Source organism: Vipera berus (assembly GCF_964194415.1).
Source record: "Vipera berus genome assembly, chromosome: 5".
NCBI classification, from domain to species: Eukaryota; Metazoa; Chordata; class Lepidosauria; order Squamata; family Viperidae; genus Vipera; species Vipera berus.
Genome location: NC_138207.1, coordinates 38,254,008 through 38,280,704, shown reverse-complemented (window position 1 = coordinate 38,280,704; position 26,697 = coordinate 38,254,008). Strand labels below are relative to the sequence as shown.

Below are 26,697 nucleotides of genomic sequence, written 5' to 3'. Positions count from 1 at the left end.
CTAACCCTTCAACTTGGTCTGATTATCAGCCACTGCTCTGATATTATCTGTAGTCCAAAAGAACTGGAAGGTACCAGCTATAGATAAAGACTCAGATTATTACTTGTGGCCCACAAAAATCTGGACTGTTAGCTTGGTTCTTGGTGCTTTTAGCAATCATATGCCAGGGAGTGGCTCTGAAGGAATTAAAACATTGATTGGGCAGTTAGGTGAAAACAGTTCATCTGCCCATGTTCACAAATGGAAATGTCAGTCAGAATAAAAATAACATCACATTACACTGTAGGAGTTTCTAGAGAGGTAATCTTTCACAACACAAAAAGTAGCATCTGATAACACCTTAAAGACTCACCAGTTGATTATCATGTAAGATCTCATGATTCAGAATTGATCCATAAAAGTCTGCACAAAAGTAAATGGGTTATACTGTACCTAAAGGTATCACAGTATACTCTTGTCACTTTACCACACACGCAGCAAGAATCTAAAGAAGAAATAAATGTTTTGCATAGATTAGAAAACATTTCTCTTACCAAATTCACAGAGAAGCCCAAAATATCCAGGTGGGCAATGGCATACAGTGACATTTCCATCCAGGCACTTTCCTCCATTCCGACACTCGCAGTCTTCTGAGAGTTCTGCAAAAATTCAAGAGAGGGAGGAAGAAAGTTGATTGAGACAAATTAGACTTGTCTGAGCCAGCAAATCTGAGACCTTCATTAATCTACCTCCATTCAGTAACCAAAGCAGGATGATGCAACCTGCTGCAAGGAAACATCAGAATTAGAGTTGGCTAATACTGAAGAGCTTTTACATCCTTTTCTTGTAATATTAGTTATTTTCTTTAATTACTACCTAAGCAATGGCAAATTACAAACCAGCTGTGCTCCCTACAGGAGTAATCACACTTTACCTATTAAATGATCCCTTGTGGTGGTATCTGTGCTTGGTTCAACAACTCTAATGAGCTTTATTGCTTTTTGAAAAAAATGGTATGTCAGACACTACCTATTCTCTTCCTAGAAGACAGTATGAGCCAGTAATTAGTGCCTGTAAGCTTCAGAGTGGGAAAAGCTTAATGAAGATAAATGAGGTCAACAGGAGATAGAGTGGGACCATGAAAGAAACTAGTTCTCCAGTAACTTGAAAAAAAATGCCCCTGGATAATAGGCATTAAAATCATCTAGAAGTATTAGCATGTCAAAGCTTAACAACACATGAGGGGAGCTGATTCTGTTCATTGTGTAACAATGATAGGTAGCCCAATGTAGTGCTGAAAGCCTTTATTTACATCAGTCAGAGTTCCCTTCAAGTATACCACCAACTTTAATATTGCCATTGCTGAAAATCACATACAATTTCCTAACATTTTAGGCAGAAATACCAGGTTTGGTGGTGGTGATGAAAGTGTAAGGCTTAAAACATACTTTATATAGTTAAAGAAAAATCTCAAATTCCATCCAAATACAACAAAAATGAAATGATAAAATCCTATTTACAATCTTTTACTGCAGCCCATTTGGCTTTTAATCCCCAGTTTGAAATGATTAACACCCCAAATCTGCAAGTCTTTTGAAATAAATTTGACAACAGAAAAACATTACAAACCTCTATTCTGAAAATTCTGAGAGCAAAATTCAAGCAAGGAGGTATGATGGCCATGACACAAAACTGAAATAGTAGCTACTGTACCATGCATCTAACTTTGAAGTCATGTCACTATCTCCCATGTCATCAGTACCACCACATGCAAATAGCGACATAAATCCCCTTATTATTTTGCTAATTATGTCAATGTTTTCCTTTGCAGGTTCCTGACAGGGTCTTATTATTACTGATAAATCTAAAACTAACTGGGAATTTAATGTGGTTGGAGAAGGTGGTAGTAGTAGTAGTAGTAGTAGTAGTAGTAGTAATTTTTATAGAGCTAAAACCTGCTCAGATACAATCACTTTGAAAAAGAAAGCAAATCAAAATGATTTGTTTTCTGCGAACTGCCCACCCAGACTGCAGCGTTCCACTGCTAATTTGGAAACACTGTATACATGCATGAAGCTCAAGAAGAGCACAACATTTTGTTTAGTGTGTTTCACTATAATACTTACTATCTCTGCAGTCAGTTCCTGTGTATCCTTCCAAACATTCACACATATAACCTTGACTGCTTTCAAGACATGTACCCTCATTCTGGCATGGATTGGAGCTACAGGCATTAGACATTCTGGGGCCACCTAGAAACAGTGAAGGAATCATGATCACATATAAAGAGAGATACAATTCTGAAGCATAAAAAAGAATATTAGAACATCTTCTCAGTATCAAATACAGAAGCTGGTTTTTATCTATAAAACCCTACATGATATCTAGCCTGATTACTTTTGGGACCACCTATCTCTCATAGTATCCATCCAGCCAATCCCACAAGCTGATGTGCTTTATCTTCTTTTGATTAAATAATGCTATCTATCACAAATATACAGATTGTTGTACACCGTACATAATTGTATTTTGTGAGATGGGTAGCTATATAAATTCAATAAATAAATTAAATTGATAAATAAATGTGCTCTGTTCAGCATCTGGCTCCTGAATGAGGTTCCCCTTGAGATCCAGATAGCCCCCATCCTGCTGATATTTTGGACAGTTTTGAAGAAATTGCTGTTCATTCTAGGGCTTTGGCAAAAGTGATTGGGGTGCCCTTCAGGGCAACGTAGGTTTGCTTGGTTGTTGCCTGATTTTTACCATATTTTCTTCTTTGCTTCTATTACTGTCTTATTTTATTGTTCTGTATGTATTTATCTGGGAACCACTCAGTTTGATTGTGTAAAAACTTATTCTCTCGATATTCTACAGGGAGGACACATGCAAAATAAACACAGATGACTTTACACAGTCTGGCACCCCCAAGTTAGGAGGCAGTTCCTGTATGTCCAGCTTTACATATCAACTCTTCTGTACCACTGCATGGATATTGGGAGGACCTACATGAAGTGCAAAAAGTTTGGTCACTTGTGGGCTATGCTTTACTAAGGATAAGATAATGGATGGAAAGTTCTGCCCAAAAGGCTGATTCTACCTTCTTAACAGCACGGTCATGGAGGCTGACCCTCTTCACGTAAGCAGAGGAAATATGAAAACCAGCCCTTGCCAGCCCTTGCCAGCTGCAAACATTAGATGTTTTTGCTCTGACAATATAAGAGGCGGTCTTTTTCTTCAAACTGCTAGCTCTCAATATAAAGAAGTTGCGGGGAGGGGTATGCTAACCGGATATATAAATTAGATAAGAATGGCGCGCAAGATAACAGAAGTGAAGCTTGCGTTTTGGGCTAATTGGAGAATGTGACTAATGACGTGTAATTAAGGGAGGGAATTGTGCATGATAATGATGGGTTTAGGGGAGGAGAATTCAGATTCTGGCATCCATCCATAAGTGCCGATGCTTCGTTCTCATTATTATAGACTTTTAGAAAAACAATGCCTGAATATTGTTTGAACTGTCTCATTAATTGGAACCATGACACCTTTATTCTGCAAGGTTTTCTGTTCCATTTTTTTTTTTTTTGCAGCACTCAGTTCAGTTTGTTGTTTCTTCCCTGGAAGTGACCTTTTCAATTGTCATCCCAAAATTGTAGAACTTACCACTCATTATGGTTTAATTGTTCCATTTTAAATATTTTACCCTTCATATATTCTATTGATTGAAGATGTTTTAATGGTTTTGTACCTAAATGCTCTCTCATGTAATGTTAATTACAATTATATTACATTTAAGAACTGAAATTAAAAAAAACTTATAGTCCGGATGCCAGTGTTCGTTCCATCAGGCAAAGTGGTAAGGTCTATTAGTAGTTCAGTACCATCAGGTAATGACATATTTCTTACTTCTTATAAAGGTTTTTTTTAATGATCAAATAACATATGCCCTATAACTCAAGTTCAAAGAGGGCTATGAACATCAGGAGTAAAGTGTAGTAAGCATACATAGGGAGACTCCTCCCCAAAACCCAATTCCATACAGTATGGCACTGAGTTCTTAAAATACTCACCTTGTACTGGTATCACTTAAGGCAACTTCAAAGCTTATTAAAAACTAGGAGCTTGGGGTAAGGGCAATGAATTCCTTTATGCAAGGTTTAAGTAAACTGACTAGTTCAGTCTAAGCATGGACCAAAGCAAATATATCTGGAGTGGGATTACTTATGCTGATAGTCACCTAAATGCAGTTAACTTGAACCGCTGGTCAAAACAAGTTCCCTATCCTTGAGCTGTACTGTTTAATGAATAAGCAGAAATTGGATGATAAAACACAACTGCCATTTCCCAAAAATAAACTAAAGAAGCTGAACAATTTGAATGTCAAAGATAACTAGTCACTGGATTTAAAAAATTAGCAGGGAGCATTCTATGAGAGCAGAATGTACAGGGGCACAGTTGAATTATACATTTTTTTCCCTTTAGAAAAAAATAAACAAATATGCTCACCATATTGGCAATTGTTTCCATAGTATCCTGGTGAGCATGTGCAGACATAGCGCCCTGGACGAATATAGTTGCACATCTGCCGATTCCTGCAGTTCCTGCCCTCACAGGCTGAAGGATCTAGAATGAAGAAGAAGAGGGAGCCTCAGTATTGATCAATGCAGCTGAATAAGTGAAGATTACACATACAAGGATGGGTCTAAGCCAGGGGTCTTCAAACGTGGCCCTTTTATGACTTGTGGACTTCAACTCCCAGAATTCCTCAGCCAGTTTGAAGACCCTTGGTCTAAGCTGAGGGCCTGAAAGTACAAAGAAAGAGAAAAAACAATCAAGACTAGTTTTGTAGGAAAAAGGATGCCATCACACAGTTATAAAATCAGGCACCTATTTCACAACGGTGTCCAGTAAAAGGTGTTGCACAGGCACAAGTATAGTTGTTGACAAGATCCATACATTGCCCACCATTCAGACAAGGGCTGGACTCACATTCATTTATTTCTGCAGAGAAAAGAAAGAGAACAAAAATATTAAGTTTGAAATGAAGTTATAGTGTTCATTTTGTAGAAAACTATATTGCACAAGCAGTATAAGAGCTGTTATTCATAAATAGGGAATAAACGGATTAAATAAACAGAAGTACTTATTAACATAGAACAGAAATAAACAATGCAATTGGTATCAGATGAGCAGGAGATTAAATGATGATTACATTAAATACACATGCTTATTTTTGGCTCACCTATTTCACAGTCTTCTCCCGTATAACCTGGCTGACAAAGGCAGGCAGCTGTTCTATTTGTTATTTGGCACTCCCCACCATTCTGGCATTCTTTGGTTTCACACTGGGACTCCTCTATTATATTTCAACAACAACAACAAAAAAGAAAATTAAATTATGACATTAAGATATTTTTTTCATCGAGAAAACCATATAAGCTATAGAATTCTTCAGCTTCTGAATATGCACACAGGCCAGCTATTGAAATTAGCATTATTTCTTGTTTAATAGAAGATAAGTATATTGTAATGAAAATGATATGGAAGGATAATATGGGAAGCTTCATGGTACCGATAGCCATACTGAACTGCCTTATCTGGGGCATACGCTTCCATTTCATCTCTTTGGTCATCCTAGCTGGGCATTCTGAGAAGTGTAATCCAACACATCTGAAGATACCATGTCATTAAAGCACCTTCTTTCCTAAAATTAAAGTAATTGCCACAAAGAAGTTCTGCTACGACTTTGTCTTTGTTATGTGTCTAATTAATCTGCTTTCTGCTCAAGCAAGAACCCAAGGCAGATAAAAAAAATAAAGCATAATACAAAAAATTAAATACTAAATACTATAAATAGTAAAATCATAATCACATTTTCTCCTTAAATTTGTTATTGGATGTTTGTCTTTGCTCTTACACAATATTTCTCACCAATTTCACATGTAGCTCCTTTAAATCCTGGTGGACACCAACAGCTGAAGCTGTTGATGCCACTAATACAAGATGCTTTATTATGACATGGATTGGAAGCACACTCATCCACATCTGGAAGAGAAAATGAGAGGTGCTATGAATTAGGATTTACTCAGACACTCAATTCCTCTTTCCCCAGGGGAGAAAACAATAATCTATAGATTGCCATCTAAAATAAAACAAGTAGCTATGTAAGGTCTAATTTGTTGCTGAAATAGTACGGTTGCTCTGTACAATTGTGCACAGCAGACAAGCAGGACTCACCAATTTGGCATTGTTTTCCAGTGAAACCAGTGAGACAAGAGCAGGTGTATGAAGGGTTCCCTGTAATGCAGTCCTCAATACATTTTCCTCCATTCAAGCAAGGACGAAGTGTCAAACACACTGAAGCTGCATGAAGAAATAAACCCACTATTCAATAGTTAGAAGCACAATCAGGGAGAAGTTAGATGATGTGGCAACAGGAGCATCACACTAATCTAACTTCCTTTGTCCTTGTAGATGATTCCCTATAGTGAACTTAGATCACCAATGTACAGAAGTTTCACATTTCTTTTAAAACCACACAATATAATGTATTTTATCCACATTTAAATTGGGTTGAAAATTACAATTCCCCCAGCTGTCCAGGCCAGTACTTCTATTGATCTATGTAGGAGTTTTACAATCTTTCTGAAAATCTAGATAATGAAATTAATATCCTTGATAGATCAATATTCAGCCTTTTATTAAGTGAACTTTTAGTAATCTTATTAAATCATTTTCACAGCAAAATACTTTTGATCAATTCTATAGTCTTCACGGCATCTCATTGCCTTTTGATACATTAATATCAACAAATTTTCCATTATTAAAGAATTTTGCCAACATTATTATTTTTAACAGAATTATGTGTTCAAGGAAATAAAAGAGAGGCAGAGAAAATCATCTACTAAATCTCTAGAATTATTAAATTTGGAAATCAGGGGATGGAAGAAGAAAGAAGGAACAATAGTTAGACAGCTCCAGAGAAGCATATCCCGAAGATGGACAGATAAATTTAAATTAAGGATGAAGAGTCAGAAGAGAACTCATTTAACTCTATGGAGCCAAGGACTGGGAAAAATCTGAAATGTTTTTATTTAGAAGCCATGCAGACCCTGCAAAACTGATGGGCACAGATTGTGGGAAGTTTCAATTTTTGAACAAACCCTCAACATTGCAGGAGAATAATATTGGGCTTGATGGATAGCTTTTAGTGATGGTTTAAGCCTCCCTAGGAGAGGTTTAATTTCACTTCCCGTATGGATTTGTAAACATATGACCTCAGATTTCCACACATTAAACAATTTGCAATTAAACCTGGGACAGAATCTAATATATCCAATTGGATATTACACTGAGATTGCAACTTCTAGAATTCCAGCTATTAAGCTTGTGGAATTATCTGGGAACTGCAGTCTTATCATATTCAGAGCATCAGATTGGAGAAAACTGGCCTAAATCTGGGACCCAGTCCTATAAAAAATGATTGAATTAATGTAAGAAAACATTATGGATTTATGCTTGTATGGAATTAATTTACAGTTTAAGAGTCTTTAGTCTTTTTTCTAAACCAACAGCTTTGGCACGTAAGAACTAATGAGAAGACTTGAGTTCTGATCACCATGAACCTCAGTAGGTAATTGGGGGCCAATTTCTATTAGCCCAACGGGAAAGCACCATAGATGCCACTTTTAGCTCATGGTTGAGATGAATGCTATGATATGAAGTGTAACAAACAGAGTATTGACTAAAAAGAAACTAGCTTTCCCTCATCTCCCAAATAATTCAGTGTTAAAATGAGACAATCATCTAGGATTTACTTGAGAATACAGTAAAGATGTGGATGAATTTGTTCTCTCATTCCACCTTTTGTGGGGAAAGATGGAATCATCTTAATTTCAGGATCATCATCCTTTCATATAAAGACCTGCTTTTCTCAGAGGTACTCTATTTATGTCTTATTTCTACTTGTTTCATTCTCAGAAATAATTAAGTAGCTCTTAATCAACCAGAAGAGATCTACAGCCACCAAGGGATTCAGTCCGAGTAGCATAGCCATATTCCCCAAATTTATAACTTGCACAGTACATCCCACATTTATTGTACTGCATTAATGTAACAATTCAGTAAAGTATTCAGAAGTTTATGTGCCACTCACAACTGCTCCTATTGCATGGCTGCCACCCTTCATAGAACTAGAACTTTCACAGGGACAAAGAGAAGGGCTGGAAGAATTGGTTTCATTAAATAAACCTAACTGCTGTCCTCTTACTTGTGTTGTTGCAGCCCCCCACTTGCACCTGGGCATCATCGATTCTGAATACCCAGCGCCCGGGGATACCCACATTTGTCGTCATCTCCACGTCGACAATGTCATCAGTGCGGGATCCGGGGATGTTAAAATATCGTTTTCCATCACCGGCATTGAAACCTGCCTAGGAAGACAAGGGCAGAGACTGAAACCTCTTGCTGGGGAAAGCAGGGCAGCTGGGGGAAATGCAAGGGACTTCTGTCTTCCACCATGCCCAGTGCCCTGCAGAGGAATGGACTGCAAGAACATAAGGAAGGGAAGCATCCAATTTCCCTGAATGTTGCTTCATATTTCTGCTTCCCATTTAAATAGCTACTATTTTGCATAGGAGGCATTAGCAACCCTCATAATACAACTTCTCTGATTTCCTCAGTGGAGATAATAGTTGTTCTTCTAGAACACAGGCGTCAAACTTGCCATGTCACGTGACGTGTCGCGACATATTGTGACTTTTTTTGCATTGCCAGAGCTGCGGTGGGCGTGGCCTCCATACGATGCAACTGGCCTGCGGGCCGGCAGTTTGACACCCCTGTTCTAGAAGTTTTCCTTTGACAAATTACTTACAAGGAAAAGTTGTGTTCAGTGAAAAATCACATGTTTTGTGTATATGGAGCAGCCTCTGACTCTACAGATTGGGCTGGGAAGGGCTCTGATCTGGAATCTTGAAATGCCATTGCTAGTGTTAGCAGAACTCAGCAAAAGGGACCAATGATCTCACTTGATATATGGCAGCTTCATTTGTTCCTAGATTATCTCCACTTTCTGGACTTCTTAAACATTCAATTCCCAGGGCATTCAATTGTGATGGAACATGTTGCCTGAACTTAGCGGTCCTTGGTCTTGTCAACGCCTAAATGGGAGACCCCATGGAAACCCAGCATACTGTATATCAAGTTGATTCCACAGGGGGAAAAGGGGATATGAGTATAATAAATGTAGCCAGAATGTAGCTGTTTGAGTCTTCTTGTAAGCCAGGAGTCAGGACTCTTGGGATAAGAATTCTTGACTAGGCAAACATACAGTTGTCAGTTCATAAATGACTAAAACTGGCTCACAGTTAGCAAACATTGTTGTGGGCCACCAACATCTGGAGGCTTACTTGCAAGTTTATGTCGAGGCAAGCATTTCTTCTCCAGGACAACCATTTATTTGGACCCCTGTTCCAGCTGCTTCAGGACAGGCCAGTAGAAAATAAGCAGCATATAGTCTAGAAGCCATCTCCTACTGTTTTGAATGTCATTTGTGATTAAAGACTTTGGCTACAACACACGATAACTGTCATCATTAAAAGGCAAAAAAAAAGAAGGTGGGAGGGGAAGAGGGAGTTCAGATGGTCCACTTAGTGCAACTCTTTTCCCAAATGGCTTTTGGCACCAAAAGGCCCCAGTAATCCCCACTCATCCATGACTCACTAGCTGGAAAGCGCACAAAACACTGAGCTTATTTTCATCCCCATTCATCTATACAGGGTGAATCCAAGAGAATTTTGGACTCTCTTGCTGCTTTCCACAAAATGAGCACAGCTCTGTTAGCTCAAGCCAAGCAGCAGCCTCTGCCATGCTGAGCTGTGAGGTGCTTCTGCTGAGCCACTCTATCATCTTGTGAATTACAGCAGCAAGTTCTCACAAATTTGGTCAGAAGCCAGTGCCTGGTGAAAAGCTTTTCAACTTCCTCTCTCTCCCACTTTGGCCGAGCCAAGGCAGGGTGTTCCTAAAGCATTGTACAGTATCCAAAGCATGTGGTTACTGCTCTGTTTACAATCATAAAAGTCTACACTCCTGAATTTCTGAGGCTGAAAATGGATTAATTTTCTATACACCTGTAACTTCCTGCTTACTGGAGATGACTGCTAGTAGTTGGCCAAGCAATTAATAGTATATCCACACATCCGAACAGCCACCGACTAAAAGAAAGAAAACAACATATAGGATGAAATATAAATGCCAAGAGAAAGTTGTACTTGCTGCAGTCATTGCTGGATGACTCTTTTAAATAAGTTGGTGGCTAATGAGGGGAAGGAACTCAGTAGCACTGGCCAAAATAAAGAGCTGCAGTTTCCTTTACTAAAGGTCCTATGTAGTCTAAGTTCTGAAGGGATGGGAAAAATAAGATTATTATTTAAGAAGTTGAAGCTAAGGATTATCTGGGCCGTGGCCATATCAAGACAATCAACAGCATCTTTAGCCAGCTCCAAGAATGTATGCCATGTATTAGAAAGGAGACTAACTTGAACGTGATCATGTAATCTACCTGGGCTGCTATCCCTCCCAGGCCTGCTAAATTTCCTCCACTGCTGGCATGCATGCCAGTAGTCCAGGTTATTGACTCATAGTTGAAGATAGTGAAGGAAAGCAGGCCATCAGTGATGAGGACTATCTGGAAAGTATTTACCTGCAAGGAAAAAAAAACACAGAGAGAGCATTAAGGCAGTAGGCAATGTTCAGAAATTTGCAGCATTGGTTAATACTAAAGTAAAACCTTCTCAAGAAGGTCTCCATCAATAGGTCTTGAGCCCTTTTGAGTCCTAAAGAGCTGCTTGGCTGCAAGATAGTCAGAGCGCTATGAGGAGCACTTATTCATGCCAAGAATATTGAACTTATTATTTTGCTATATTGTGCAATAATTCCTATCTTTTAAAATAAGGTTTTAATTTGTTTTTTTTCTTTTGTCAAAGGAACGAGTATTGTATTTTATTCTCTGATCTCTCGTATCATAGGAAAGATAGAATGCTGATGTCTGAAATGAAGGAAGATGATCCAGGTCATGGTTGTCCCAAAAGTGCTTTTGCAAAAAAGCAACTGGACTTCCTTGTTTTTTCCTTGAAAACATTTTGCTTCTTATCCCAGAAGCTTTTTCAATTCACAAGTGAAGAAACTTCTGGGATGAGAAGCAAAACTTTTTCAAGGAAAAAACCAAGAAAACTAGTTGCCTTTTGGAAAAGCACTTTTGGGTCTGAAATGAAGGTTACTGTGCTGATAAGTCAATAATTTACTACAATTTCTGTTCTGCCCAAGCTTAATCACTATAGGGCAGAGAGAAAACTCTTTTATTCTTATTACCCATCAGTCAATATTCTGGTTCTGATACTTACTGGAGAAAACAAGTTTCCTCCAAAGAAGGTAACCTTGTTCCAAGTTGCTATGAATACCCATTGGGCTGAGAACTCTGGGAATTCTGGGAAATACTGTGCAATATCCTTAGTGGCTCTCTCCAAAACAGCATGGTCTGTGGTTTCCCGGTAATACACTTGTCCTGAACGCCGGTTATCGACATCAGCCCAGAATGCAGCAACAACACGTCGGTCATTGGAAATAGGGAAAGCCACGGGGGTGAACTGAGATACCTCTTTTAAGAAGGAAATGATTCCATTGTTGTTTACCTAGGCAGGAAAAAAAAGTTAGATATGGGGAAAAAATTAAACAGACTCAGCTAAAAGAGACTGGGAATAATACAAACTTTCTTGCCTTACTTGACCTTCCACCAAAAGACAGCAGAAATTACATAAAAATCCAGAAAATACACCGCAATATAAGTCTCAGTGCATGTTATAGAAACCATACCTTGATATTAAATATCTGTTCCTCCTGCCGTACAAGTATGCCATTCTCCAAACTTTTAAACCAAAAGAAAAAGTGTACCCATAAATAGTCAGAGACCTGCTTCCGCCTTCAGATATTCCTCTAACCACACTCTCTGCTTGCTCACTGCATAATAGGTCTGGAAAGCCATTGCCCAAGGATCTAAGAAGGCAGGCAGAACAAACCATACCCTGTTCTCTTACCGGAGATGGGCCAAAGGAAGGAGGAACAGCTGAGAAAACTGCAGCAGCCACAGTGATCTAAACAAACAAGGTGAAGTTCATTTGGGCCAGGCTCACCTTCAAATGCACTCAAACTTTGCATTTCCTCCCATGATTTAAAGAGGCAGAAAAGTATATTTTGAAGGTGCTCAGAGATAAAAAGCATTTCTGAGGACAGGTGAGACTCTTCCATCAAAGCATCATTTGCTGGGGTGAACTAGAAGCAGATCCAGGAAATCAAGAGGCAAACCATATCACCCATGTAGAAGCTAACACTTTATGGCCAGAGATGATTTGTTCTGACACGCTGTTTTATTTGTTACTGTTCTATACAGTTTCATCCTCTTGATATACATTGTTGTTCTTAACCAAATTTATAGCAAAAGCAATTTCAAAAACAGAGAAAGAAGTATGAGTTATATTATGGCATTCTACTAATATCACAAAAATGATTTTTATGTAAAGGAATTAAAACCTCTCGTTCAGAAAAAAAATCACATCATAAATCCTCAGCGGAAGACACACTAATGAAGAAGATTATAATCTGTTTTATGCCATTGTAAAAATAAAGTCTTCCAAATGCTATCTTTTTCCTTGAAAACACTCTTACATGTATAGAAATGGCATCACAGGGAAAAGATTGAAATGTTGTCTTACTCCCTCACTTAAGTCTTCAGCTAGGCAGAGAGTTGCTGATACACCTAAAGTAGTGTTCAGGTCTATAGAAGTTGAGTGGTACAGTCTATACTATGTTATTTTCCAGGGTTCATAGCCTGGGTCATGTTAGATAGATTTTGCTCATGTCTTAATTATCTGACTGCCATAATTGAATTCTTTCAACAAAGATTAAGTTTTCTGTTCTTCGTACTTTCCTTACTATGGTACTTCCTACATGAATCAGGGCAGAAACAATCTTTCTCTACCACCTAAGAACCTCAAGCCTTTGAAGAACATTTTTTGGAGGCCATATACAAATGGAGTCAAACCTTGGTTCTTTGGATCTCCATTATGTGGACTTCTGCTACAATGGACACAAATAACTTCATTTCCAAACAACGGGCAAAGTTTATTTTTGTTCAAAGTAATGCAGGCAGCTGATATATTAAATGTCATTCAAATTAAATTTCATCAGTTGCCTTATTATTTATTAAACAAATTTATATAGCTGACAAACATCTCAGAAACAAGCAACTTTGGAAGATATACAATAGAACTAAAAACAGTTAATAAATAGATTAAAAAGCTTGAAAACTAAGCTAAAATAGAATAATAGACAAAGGGGTGTTAAAAATAGCAGAATCATCTCACTAGTTCACCTGTCCCCTAGGGTCTCCAGGCCTGCTAGCATAACCAAGTCTTGAGAACAGTGACAAGGTGAACTTCACCTCAGGGGAGAGAAAATTCCATAGTGGAAGTCCACAGCAGAAAAGGCCCATCATCAGGGCCCACCAAATGTAGCTCCCTAGGCAATAGAACCCACAACATGCCCTCTCTGCTGGATCTGATAGGATGGGCAGTTGAAATTGGAACAGATGGCCCTTCAATTAACCTGGTTCCATGCCATGAAGGGTTTTTAAGATCAACACCAGCACTTTGGACCTGTAAACAAACTGGTAACCAACACAGCTCACAAAGCAGAGGTGTGACGTTTGTTTTGTACCAGCTATAGTTTACAGATACCCTGTTGAACTCTGGATGACCTAGGATAAGTCCTGAGTCACCTCAGATCCCACTTCCAGGGAAGGCAAATTGGAAATTCCCCCAAGATCACAGGTCTAGGGAACCTCACTGGCAACTTGGAGATGGAAGCAAGGAACTCAGGCAGGAAGGTTGCTATGCAGCAGTGAACCTGGTACAACAGCAACAGTCCTAACTGATCCCTGGAGCCCAACTTAATGAACAAGATGTCACATCCAGTGACTTGTGGAACAGCATTCCTGAAAGCTGTAAGTGATTCTCAAATGACAATTGCCGTACCATCATCCCTGCCTAGGTTCTTGGCTGAAGCCATACTCAAAACATCGCCAGGCACTTCTCTGAGAGGAAGCCTCCTCCCTTTGGGACCCAGCCAGTCCAGTAATACATTCCAAGTTAGCCCTCTCCCAAGTTAGCCCTCTCATGCACAATCAAACTGCAGATGAAGAATGGCTTATTACAAACCAACCTGGCATTTAAGGCCACTTATGGTCTGCTGTCTGGCTATAGGGTCTGACAACAAGGACCTAGAAAATGAAGTGATACCACTGATACTATATCAATGACCGTTGTGTCATTTGTGTTAATCTGCATCATCTGGAAAACTGATACAAATGATGACAAATATCAATTACATAATTATACAAATAACGTAAATTTGATTGCCATGGACATTCATGTATAATAGAAACCCTTTCTCCACAGTTCATTTAACTGAAGTTTTACTATATACAGTACAGTCAACCTCCATGTAAGAAAGAGTGTCTTGCAGGCAGGGAGACACTTGAAGATCCAACCAGAGAGTAACGTAAGTAGAACATTTTTCATCTAGCAGCAACAGATAAGATTCTCTGTTGTTAGCTCTCTAAGCCTGTTGAGCAGGTGCCAGCTTGTCTCTGTTTTGTGCAATTTCAGGCAGCGGTTAGTACATCTACATGAAATGTTGGCTAAGTAGGGATGAAAAAATAAAGCTAAAGATTCCCTATGTCGATCTAAAGTCATCTACTTAGCTTTAATAGCATTTAAATGTCAGATAGCCGCTGCAGTACAATTTACAATATTATTAGTTTGAATTTGCTTTTGGTACTGTCTCATATATGGCTGTTTTAGTTAAAGATGTGGTAATTCAAGAATTGTTGTTGTTGTTAGCTGCGAAGTCATGTCCGACCCATCGCGACCCCATGGACAATGTTCCTCCAGGCCTTCCTGTCCTTTACCATCTTCTGGAGTCCATTTAGGCTCATGCCTACTGCTTCAGTGACTCCATCCAGCCACCTCATTCTCTGTCGTCCCCTTCTTCTCTTGCCCTCAACCTTTCCCAGCATTAGGCTCTTCTCCAGTGAGTCCTTCCTTCTCATTAGGTGGCCAAAGTATTTAAGTTTCAACTTCAGGATCTGGCCTTCTAAAGAGCAGTCAGGGTTGATCTCCTCTAGGACTGACCGGTTTGATTGCCTTGCAGTCCAAGGGACTCGCAGGAGTCTTCTCCAGCACCATAGTTCAAAGGCCTCAATTCTTTGGTGCTCAGCTTTTCTTATGGTCCAACTTTCACTGCCATACATTGAAACTGGGAGGACCATAGCCTTGACTATGCACACTTTTGTTGACAAGGTGATGTCTCTGCTTTTTAGTGTCCTGTCTAGATTTGCCATGGCTTTCCTCCCCAGGAGCAAGCGTCTTTTAATTTCTTGGCTACAGTCCCCATCTGCGGTGATCTTGGAGCCCAGGAAAATAAAATCTGTCACTACCTCCATTTCTTCCCCATCTATTTGCCAGGAATTGAGAGGGCTGGATGCCATGATCTTGGTTTTCTTAATGTTAAGTTTCAACCCAAGTTTTGCACTCTCCTTCTTCACTTGTAACAAGAGGCTCTTTAGTTCCTCTTCGCTTTCTGACATTAGAGTGGTATCATCTGCATATCTTAGGTTGTTAATATTTCTCCAGGCAATCTTAATTCCAATTGTTGATTCATCTAGCCCTGCCTTTCTCATGATATGTTCTGCATATAAGTTAAATAGGCAGGGCGACAGTATACAGCCTTGCCGGACTCCTTTCCTAATTTTGAACCAATCAGTGGTTCCATGTCCAGTTCTCACTGTTGTTTCTTGACCTGCATATAGGTTTCTCAAGAGACAAATAAGATGGTCTGGTACTCCCATCTCTTTAAGAACTTGCCACAGTTTGTTGTGATCCACACAATCAAAGGCTTTAGCATAGTCAATGAAGCAGAAGTAGATGTTTTTCTGGAACTCCCTAGCTTTCTCCATGACCCAGCGTATGTTGGCAATTTGATCTCTAGTTCCTCTGCCTCTTCGAAATCCTGCCTGTACTTCTGGTAGTTCTCGATCCACATACTGCTGGAGTCTAGCTTGTAGGATTTTAAGCATAACTTTGCTAGCATGTGAAATGAAATTCAAGAATACCATAGTATAAATTAGTTGTACATCTAATTGAACAATGAAGACCCATTAACAATAACATTATTTGTATGGGGCAAAAGGCAAAGTGTTATTCAATGAACACCAATGTCTTACATGCTACCATTTTGCTAATATTATCTTTATAGGATAAAGCAGCTCAAATTAGGACATTGCACTGCCAGGAAGCCCCCTCTGATTCAGTGACTCTTTCATGTTCAGTGTGTACACAGAGATCACTCAATTCTCTGGAATTAGAAGAAACCTCAAAACCTCTGAACTCTAGCCTGTGCATAAAATAGCACGAAAAAAATTCTGCTGGGGAAAGAAGCTGAGCCTTTGTGCATAGAAGGAATGTGGTCTGGAGATGCAGGTGTGACATTTGTTGGGGGAGGAGGCTGTTTCACTCTGGTAAGCAAACTCAGAAGTCAAAAAATGCTTTGTATGCTCCGCAAAGTGATCAGTCATGTCCTTGGAATCTCAGTAAAGCCTGAGAATCGCATCATTATGAGGCTGAACAGGGCAAAGTAAAGGTAGGATCCAATGCCTATGTAGATGTAAAACTGATAAAGGGCACAGATTAACCAGACAATATTAGGAGTGTGTGCCTTTTACTTTGGAAGATATAGGGCTGAAATAGGGAACTCACAGAACTAACAGAATCGGTCAGAATCAGTTGCAGCCTTCACACAATCACCTATTACAGCTACCAACCTATTAGAAAAATCTTTCTCAGCTAAATGAGTTTTAAACAATTAAACAGGTTTAAGCGTGAATTCAGGCATGATACTTTCAGATGTGTTCAGGGATCTGAGCTCTTAGAATTACCTGAAACTTTTCAGAAAAGCTTCTTGGATGGGAATCTCAGATTGTAGCAAGGCACTAGACTGAGGAAAAGCTGGGTGCAATAATGAGTTTTGAAGCAAGACAATTGTTTTTTAGTCACTGCATAAACCTGTAAACATCACAAACATTAACCTGTTGCTCTAATTGATTAGAGTATTTGACAGAATTGCATATTCTAGGGTTGATTTGAATGTGGCATCAGCTGGGACTCCAGGGCAGCAGTGGAGGTATGGTCATTGTCATCAGGGAATCTTTTACGGCTTTCAAAGACACTGATCTTGAGACCCTGTTAATTAAACTGGGCTCTAGGAATCAGTTAGGATTCTTGCTGTTGCTGTTACTACCTACTGTATATCAATCTCCCTGACTAATCTTGACTTCATTTCTGAGTTGGCACTGGAGTTCTCCACATTTACAGTTCTGGGGGACTTTAATCCACTTACCGTAGGCATGTCATCTGAGGTGGTTTGGGAGTTCATGGCTTTCATGAAAGCCATGAGCCTATTCCATGTCACCTAGAACCCAACTTCGGACAGTGGTCACATGCCAAGTTAGCTGTTCCTAGTGCTTTTTTTGTAAAAAAAAAGGTGCCAGAACTCACACACATCATACAACCCACCTTGCCTACCCTACAAGGTTTACCTTTGTAGTTGGAAAAAAAACCTAAATTTTTTTTAGTGTATCTAAAAGACTAGGATTGTGTTCAAGGTAAGTTAATACTATTAATGTTACCATGCACTGTGTGGTTTTAAATTACAAGAAGACATTTTATTAATCTTTTGGGACATTTACCACTGGCATACCCATATAGTTTAATGAGAGGAAAGGTCAGCTTTCTATGTGGAATGAAATTGGCCCAATAAAACAAAATTTGGTTGCTTGTAAAAGATTAAATTTTTAAGAAGTTGTCAAACAAGGTGGAAAAATTTACATTTGGAGTTTAATCTGGATATTGACTTGAAACAAATTAAAGTTGAAACTTTGTCACTGAACAGATTACTTTTAATTTACCTTTAAGTTAAACCCAATTTAATAAATAGATCTGATTAAACCTTATCTGTAGGTCTATCTTTATATCTGACCAATACATAATTATTATATATTATTAATAATAATACCTCCAAATCACAAGACATTGGCTTTATTCTTATTCTTCCCCTCTGCTGTTTGAATATAAAATATAAAAGACTAAAAAAAGATTTTCATAGACATCCCAGCCTTTGAACTACCCAAGGAACTGAAACTGCAAAGTTTCGCTGTCAGGCAAGCTTCTACACCAGCCGCCTTTCTTTCCCCTCGCTTCGCCTCTTTTTAACCTCACACCCCACCTTCTGTAAGGGAAGGCAAAAGGCTCACTCACCCTCTCATGAAAGATGGCCTCCATGTTTATGTGTCTCCCATCACCACTATCGGCTTCCATACCACATGGTCCAACCCAGCCAATCAAGTCACGCTCTGGCTGTGGTGCTCTGGTGCCTCATGGCTCCTCCTAGAGGAGGCATACCATGCCGGAGGGGACCCCCCTTGCACCGTACTGCCAGTGGGGCATTTTCAAAAACAAATGAGGATAGGAAGGGAAACAATAGAAAAGAATGCAACTCTGGAAAATCCGTCAAAAAAAGATGCCGGAACTCTGTTCCAGTGTGTTCTATGACAAAGAAAGCCCTGGCTGTTCCTGTCAGAGAAGTCGATTGGTCTGCCCCTGGTGACTGATGGGGTTTCAAAGGAAACTGGGGGGTTGTTCCTGCTGCTCTGTTTCATAGTCTATTTGAAGGTTTAGTTATTGCTTGGAATAAGTACCGTAGATAGCTGAGGCCTTGGATCAGATCACATTTGTGTAACCTCTCTCCTCTCATGGACCCAGCCATTCTCCGTGGTTTATGGAGGAATTGAGCAAGTTGAAAACAGAGAAGAGGTGTCTGGAGCATTGCTGACACTCAACAAAGAACAAATTCAAGAGAACACTGGTAAGAGCCACTATTAAGGCCTACCTTGTGGCTATAAGGACAGTGAAACGCCAATATTTTGCCACCCTTATTGCATTGCAGACTGTCATCCCACAGCTCTGTTTCGGATGGCTCATGTTTTCTTGGGTAAAGGAGGAATGGAGAACATCCTACAGGGATATTTGTAGGATTGTGCATAGCATCTGATGGATAAAATCACTTGGTTTTGTTCCCTGCTAGATGGTGGCCTTGTTGCAAGTCCAGTGGAGATGCCAGCTGGACCTGAGGAAGATCTTGTGCACAATCTGGAAGGCCTCCTACATTGGTGAATCCTGCTCACAGGTGGCAGTCGTGGTTTTGTACAGGGCTTTGTACAGCTTTGTCTTGTGCATCAGTTGCACCCATTCCTGGATTGGCAGGCCCTGCTTATAGTCTCTCATGCCCTTGTCACCTCCAAATTGTACTACTGCTTCTGCCTTATGGAATAATCTTCTCTTCCTCCCTCCTCTCAAATTAGATTAGTTTAGTCTCTTTTAACATTCTGGGAGTCCCTCAAGACCTGCTTATGTAAACAGACCTGGGACTTCATTGCTTGGTTCCTATTCTTATCCTTCTTTTGCTGAGGGATTGTATATCTGTTTTTAAAATATTTTTTAAAAGTCTGGACTTTTTTATATATTTCTTGTCTTGATATTTGTCGTTTGATTGTTATATGCTGCCCAAGTGTCATGTTTTGTGAGACAGCCAGCTATACAAATTTGACCAATAGAATTTTGATTATTAAATTAATTTACTCATAAATGCCAGCAAGTAATGTATTGCTCCTCTCAGAAACCCCTAAATGGCTTTGGATACTGAGCAATACAATAGATAAAACTATACCTAGGCTTCATAGGAATATATTAAAAAAATAATAGTTTTCAGCGTGCTAAAATATGGATTTAACTTGTCCTGATGAAGAGAAAAAAAGAAGAGATAGATGTACGAGACAAAACTTCAGCAACCTAGAAAATCATGATCCAAGGAAAATAACTGACATAGAGAAAGCCCAATATAATTTCTGGCATTGTTTAAGAACATTATCTGGGCAGATTTAGAACAACACTTGTGCCTTAAAAAAATAACATCCCTTTAGGTTTAATCCACTTTCAGACTGGCACTTCAGATTTAGAGCTGGAAACAAATTCTACAAGGACCAAGAGCCAATGGGCTTTTGTTGTTTTTATTAGAGAAGGAAATAATTAATGATGGATAGAAGGGTAGAGAGTGAACAATGGGTAAGGATTTAGCTGAAGGAAGAAGATCCATTTTCAAGGAAAGCAGAGTTTTTTTGTTATTATTCCATGTATTATTTATCTCTTTAGCTGACCATGCAATGTCCTAATGGTGCCTGGTCTCTTTGTTCATTATTGCCTATGGCAGCTATGCCTCTCTCTATCTTGCAAACTACACAAAACAGCTTTAACGAAACCACTACAAATGTAGCAGTTTATCTATAACCAGACAACACACTTGTAATATCCCAATCAAACATACTTTTATATATTTGTATATGGAATTTAAATTCTGGAATTTTGCCTAATATGCACCATTAAAGACCTAAAAATAATCTACTACAGAAAAGTTCAATTAAAAAAAAGTTAAACTGACTACATTGCATACATTGCAGTTAAGGACATTTTCAGTTCTATAGATTAGCACTTTTTCTATTGATACTCATCCATCTTATATATACTCCTAGCATTATCCCCCTACTTGCTCCTCTCTTTAGTAGTATTTGTAGTAATGTCATCTCAGCATTTTCTGTTTGTTCTAAATAATGGGAATCAAAGTTAATGTTCTCCTATTTTACCTTTTATACAAAATTAGGATTCCTATTGTCAACTGATCACTTATTATTTGATTGCGGTCAAGAATATTATTATGAATATATCATGGAAACGACTAGTTAATAAAGTATTTGAATTGAATCATCAGAAGTTTTTAATAGCAGATTTATTAAAACTTACATTTTTTATCTTTTTAATTATTTTAACTAATAAAAACAAAAAAGTAAAGAAAAATAGAAAGTACAGAAAAGAAAGGAATAAAAATAAAAGTAGAAAAGAAATAAAAATTAATCTCTTAAAATAAAATAATGATCTCTTCTTCCTCTATTCCAACTCTTATCTATAAACAAATCCTTAAAGCCTCATGATTTCAGTACTGATGTCAGAAAAAGTCCACTAAGGGTTACCAGACATAACAACATATCTTTTTAACCTTGTTCAAATAAACAAATGTTATATTGTACTTTTAACAATCTATTTTTAGTTTTTTCAAATAATGTGCTAGAATTTGACTTCTTTTAATGTTTTCTTTATATTTTCTCACAAAATTCTTCAAATATTTAACAAGCCTCTTTTGTAAATTCAACATGGAAACATTACTCAGGTCACTTGCTTAGTTTATTATTTGTACCGGTATATTCCTTTTAATTATTAAGACATTAGACATTGTATGTTCAATGCAGCATTTTTTTCCATATCGTTTTCATAAACTGTCCAGATTTAGATCAGATCAATCTTGTCAGATATAACTTGATCCTCTTTCATAGCATCTCTTAAACACAGTCTGTCTTTAGAGGCAAATACTTATTTAACTTCTGAATCCACTGTTCAAAATAGCCTTTAGTATGCTCAATGTTAAATTATTTTACTTCATTCTGTGTTAGTAAGTCAAACTATTTGTAATTTGATTGAAGTGTTTTTCTCTTTTAATTGTAATCTTCAGGTCTTCCTAGTTCACTTCAGTGTCCAATCTTCAAAGTCTCATGGTACCATATTTTTAAGAGAATTGAAAACAAAAGCATTGTCTCATTGGAAGGATTTCTACAATTAATTCCAAACCTTTTTTCAAATCTATCTGTCCATTTATAACTTTCCAAAATCAAAGATCTAATCATCCATTTGCTGTTAATTTCAAAATAATTTTTAAATCTTTAAATTTGTTTTTAAAATGTCTTTCACTAAGGATTGAAGGAAACTCACCCAATGCTGTAAAACCTGTCGATCCAAAAATTCCTAATAGCTGAAAAGCAGTTAACAAGCAATTTCCAAAAGTGATTAGAAAAAGAAGTATGCAAATTCAGTGTCTTTTGGTTATTATGTCATCTCTCAGGGATTTAAACCCATGAGAGGCCACTGTTTTGTGGTTTCCTTGTAAGGAGCAACAGTATGGAACACTTGTGGGCAATCTCAAATCCTCTCCTTGTCCAGAGAGGAATTACAAAGAGCTGGTCTGTTCACCAGTTCTTCATTTTTAGCAGAGCCATCTTCAGTCCACCATTTCTTCTCTGGAGATTTGAATCATCCAACATTTTCTTAGGGATTTCTACTGGGTTTTACTGAGAAATATTCATAGTGTCATTCTGTTTTAGCAATTCTTTGAATTTGATTTAGCCTCTGTAGTATAAAGGAGCCCCGAATTCAGATAGCTATAAATAAGAAACTTCATAGCAGATAACTAAAGATTTAATGCAGCAGATCTTTATTCTACGAGAGAATAAATTACAAAATATGCTAAGAAATTTATTCTGCTTGTGAGCCTTCTTGATATTGTTACTCAGATGGATCCCTATGGCACACACTTTTCCTAATAAAGATTCTGAGACCAACATACTTTTAATTTACTATTTGTTGTCATCTTGCTTCCTAACTTGAGGCAGGGGCATAAAACAAAACAAAACTTCTACATGCTGTGGACATTAAGTCCATTGCTTACCCAACATATTCTTGAAGAATTTGATATAGCAACCCCTCAGGTCAGCATTTGTATGAGGCAACCTCTTCTGTGTAAACATATGTTGAGTTATTGCCATGACTAAGGGGAATAAGATTAGTGTTTCATAAATTCTTAGTAACCTTTTAATGTCCACATGGAAACATTCTTCCTATTATTAAAGAAATATGGGATGAAGCAGAAGCCAAGATTTTTTTTTGAAAGAGCTCTTCAAACTAGTTTGGATTTTCAAAGCAATTCAGGTTATTTAGATTCTATCACCATATCCATACAATAAACAAGGGATCATAACAAGCAGTCATTGCAAGCTTCAGCATATTTACATGGTAGTAAGTCCAGCTATTTACTTCTAACAAGTAATAGTTAAGCATATGGTTTTAGTAACATTTACTTTGAATGTTATGAGCTGTTAAAGTTCTCTCATCTTACTGTAGAAAAGAATTTTACCACTTCATATTAAATAAATATATCCTTAGTATAGTCAGGAATTCTCAATAGAGATATGCAGATATCTTTTTTATGTATACACATTGGAGAAGTAACTTCTCTCATAATACAAAATCATAACACAGAAATGAAACCATGTCAAAGATACTTATTCATTCTTCACAGCTTTAAATGGCAAAGATCAATATCTCAATTATGGCTGTGATACAATTATTAAAGTGCTGTATTAGGGCTGAAAAGATTGAGATTTAAGTCTAGCCTCAGCCATAGAAACTTACTACATGACTTTGGACCTGTTACTCTCTGTCAGCTGATCTACCTTACAGAGATGCTTTTTGGGGAGTAAAAGAGACGATGATCCCCATGTAAACTGGCACAAGAACTTGGACGTAAGTCTGGATATAAAGATAAATAATAACAAAGAAATAATAAATACTCACTTTAGTGCATAGGTTCAGGAATCCAGTCCAGGCTCCATGACGTTTATTATGAAGACAGTTCTCATTCATGAGTTTCTAGATGTACAGAATGGATTTACAGTGTGCTAATCAGTAAGATGGCTTGTTTGTGGCTTAGAATTCTGTAGAATGTAACCACTGATTTGTGGATGATTTGACTTAATATACTCAATAAACTTGCCCAGTTGCGATGTATTCAATAAACTGTTTAAAACTATGTTTTAGCATAATGTGTCACAACCCTGTATGCTGTCAAAATATTAATCTATGTCACTCAACAGCTTCATTTTTTCATAGATGTTATAGAGGCATATACTGTAAGATGTTAGTGAATTACTGATAGAAAACTGTATCTTTATTTCTCTCCTAAGCTTCTCCAGTATAAACCTTACTTGCAAAAGATATCTGCATTCTCTATTGAGTCAGCTTTTCACATATTCCAGGCCAAAATATAATTGCCTCTAAAGTGAGACTTAAGGAAAGTTGCGTAGTGTATCTTCTTATCATTTATATTCTATTAGAATTGGCTGAATAGCAGTGTACAATTTTAAACAAAGCTTTTAAGATGTGATTTCCAGTTTATAAATAACAATTTCTGAAAGTCCATGCATTTAGCTTAAAATGCACTTTCAAATTAAATGCAGATGCATTTCATGAATGCACAAAGTAGAGGTATATGAATCACAAAATCCACATATTCCAAGAAATCAAATCAGGAATGGGGTCACAGGCTTTCCCTAGAGAAGCCCCTATTTCTAATTGTTGCCATTTGTCAGAACTCTAGAGAACCACCTGCTGATTACATGTGCCATGAATGGTGCTTTCATGCAGAAACTGTTTTTCAGAATCTGTAAAGCAACTAACAAGCAAAATGATAAACACAACCTATAAAAGCAGAACAGTGTGTGTGTGTGTGTGTGTGTGTGCGCGCGCGCGCAGGCGCACATGTGTGCAGGCGCTGAGAGAGAATCTAAATTAAACCCAGAAAACGTCACAGAGGGAAAAACACTCTCAAGCCAAATCAAGCTGATCTTCGAGAAAAAAAATCCAGCAATACACAGGCAAATCCAGGCACCACCCATGTAACTCAGGCAAGAAACAAAATCCATCTCAGCAAAATGGCAGCTAGTATTGATACAGAATAACAGCCCCTTTTTTATTTATAGCTAGGAGCTCTTCTCTAGCTGGAAAACTTAGTTTCACAAGTGAATGTACTTTTTTACTTACTCCAGATGAACTTTAGTCACATCCAGACCAATTATAAAAAATAGAATATTCCCAAGCTTCATGCAGTGATGCAAAGAACATTACAATCTTTTGGGTGAACTCTACAACTTATTAATGTTCATGATGAGAGAGCATAAATGAAAAAGAGAGTAAACATCATTGTGTTGGGAAACATGATGGATTGCTGACATTTAAGACACATACAAAAAAACCCAAAAAACAAAACAACCCATCTCCACATTGAGCAGTGGCTTCAATAGCACAAACAAATGAAATACACAATGCACCTGAAATTTCCCATAAGATTCTAAGGATTTTAGTAGAAAAGTAACAAACCAAATATTATTAAATATTTTTTTTGGGGGGGAATGCTCATGTCAGTTTAAGCTATCTACTGGTAGCTAAGCTAAGCTATCTACTGGTAGCTATACAATGCACTAGGCAATAGTGCATATAGTTAGCAATTTTAACTACAATTGTATGCTGCTCACAGCTGCAGCTGTTTGAGTTGGGTGGCTATATAAATAGTTAAATAAATAAACTCATATTTTATAAGCCACAATCCCGGGTTCGCATCAGCCATTATACTAAATCAGCAATGGGAAATTTTTATGGTTGGAGGCCACAATTAACAGTCTCTTCATCAATGGAAGGGACATAAAAGGCCATCCAGTAATATAGTGACATTTCTGGAAGAGACACGTAAGTGCAGTGACCATATTTTCTTGGAAAAAACGAAGGATAAATCTGAAAAAAGGCAAATCTGAAAAAGGTTTGTAAGGATTAAAATGTTTATATTTATAGCTTTATTTTATTTGTGCATGAGTGTGGGCGCTAGTGCTTCCACCATGTGTGCACCCATTTTGTGCATGTGCACATACATTTCCCTGCTCTTCCCTTTCCCTCTGAGCCTCCAACCCGGAAAGGTTGGGGAGCTCTGAGTTATAAAATATTCTTGAAATGCTAGTTGGTTACAGGCTGAATATGAATCAGTAGGATGTTACTGCAAAAAAAAAAGGAAATTAAGTTTTTGGCTTATTCAATAGTTTCAAAATCATGAGACGTAACTGTAATATTATGCACTGATAACTGCCTCCCCCCCTTTCAATTCTGGAAGTACACTTTAAAATTAATTTAGATAAATTGGAATAAGTTCAGAAAAGGCAGTGTGAATGACCAGATTATAAACAAAAACTTTGAAGACAGATTGAAGGAACTGGAAATGTTTATCCTTGAGAATAAGTGATTTATGTATGGATATAACAGCACTTGAAAAATATCTGAAAATATAGAGAGAGTCAAGACTTGTTTTCTATTATTTAGAACAGAGAACCCAGAACAGATTTATTTATTCCAGGAAGAAAGATTTCTGTATATAGTGATTATAACAATCTCTTATCTCCTTTTATATCTCTACACATACATGCTTTTGTTGAAAGTCAGTACCCACCCACCCTCCTAGAGAAGGAAAAATTTGGGGGGATATTAAAAAAGGCAGAATATTATATTTCTCCAAAGGAATAATGGAGAGGGGAAAAATATTTAAAGGCTTTTCTGCCCAAGTTCCCCAAGGCAGAAATTGAGCAGGCCTGCTCTGTAGAAATGCAGATTTGATAATCCTTATTCAGAAAGACTGGGCCACCTATTCATTTTATTTATTTATTTTATTACATTTATATACCGCCCTTTCCCGAAGGACTCAGGGCGGTTTACAGGGTGATTAAAAACAAAAATACAAAAGTTAAAAGCAGATTACAGTAAAAAAATTATATTCGTCCCTGCATAAGTAAAACCCCAGTTA

General features: G+C 37.8%; 1 protein-coding gene across 1 annotated transcript in view; it reads right to left on the bottom strand.

Moving 5' to 3' along the window:
* SNED1 (sushi, nidogen and EGF like domains 1) overlaps positions 1-26,697 on the bottom strand; it is a gene marked incomplete at its 5' end in the record, with an annotated part of 74,545 nt that overhangs the window by 32,518 nt on the left and 15,330 nt on the right. The window contains 10 exons of the mRNA XM_081329803.1: positions 534-638; positions 2,106-2,231; positions 4,483-4,599; positions 4,864-4,977; positions 5,219-5,332; positions 5,908-6,021; positions 6,214-6,339; positions 8,246-8,408; positions 10,535-10,675; positions 11,376-11,663. Coding sequence (XP_081185929.1) covers positions 534-638; positions 2,106-2,231; positions 4,483-4,599; positions 4,864-4,977; positions 5,219-5,332; positions 5,908-6,021; positions 6,214-6,339; positions 8,246-8,408; positions 10,535-10,675; positions 11,376-11,663 — 1,408 coding nt within the window. The remainder of the gene's footprint in view (positions 1-533; positions 639-2,105; positions 2,232-4,482; positions 4,600-4,863; positions 4,978-5,218; positions 5,333-5,907; positions 6,022-6,213; positions 6,340-8,245; positions 8,409-10,534; positions 10,676-11,375; positions 11,664-26,697) is intronic.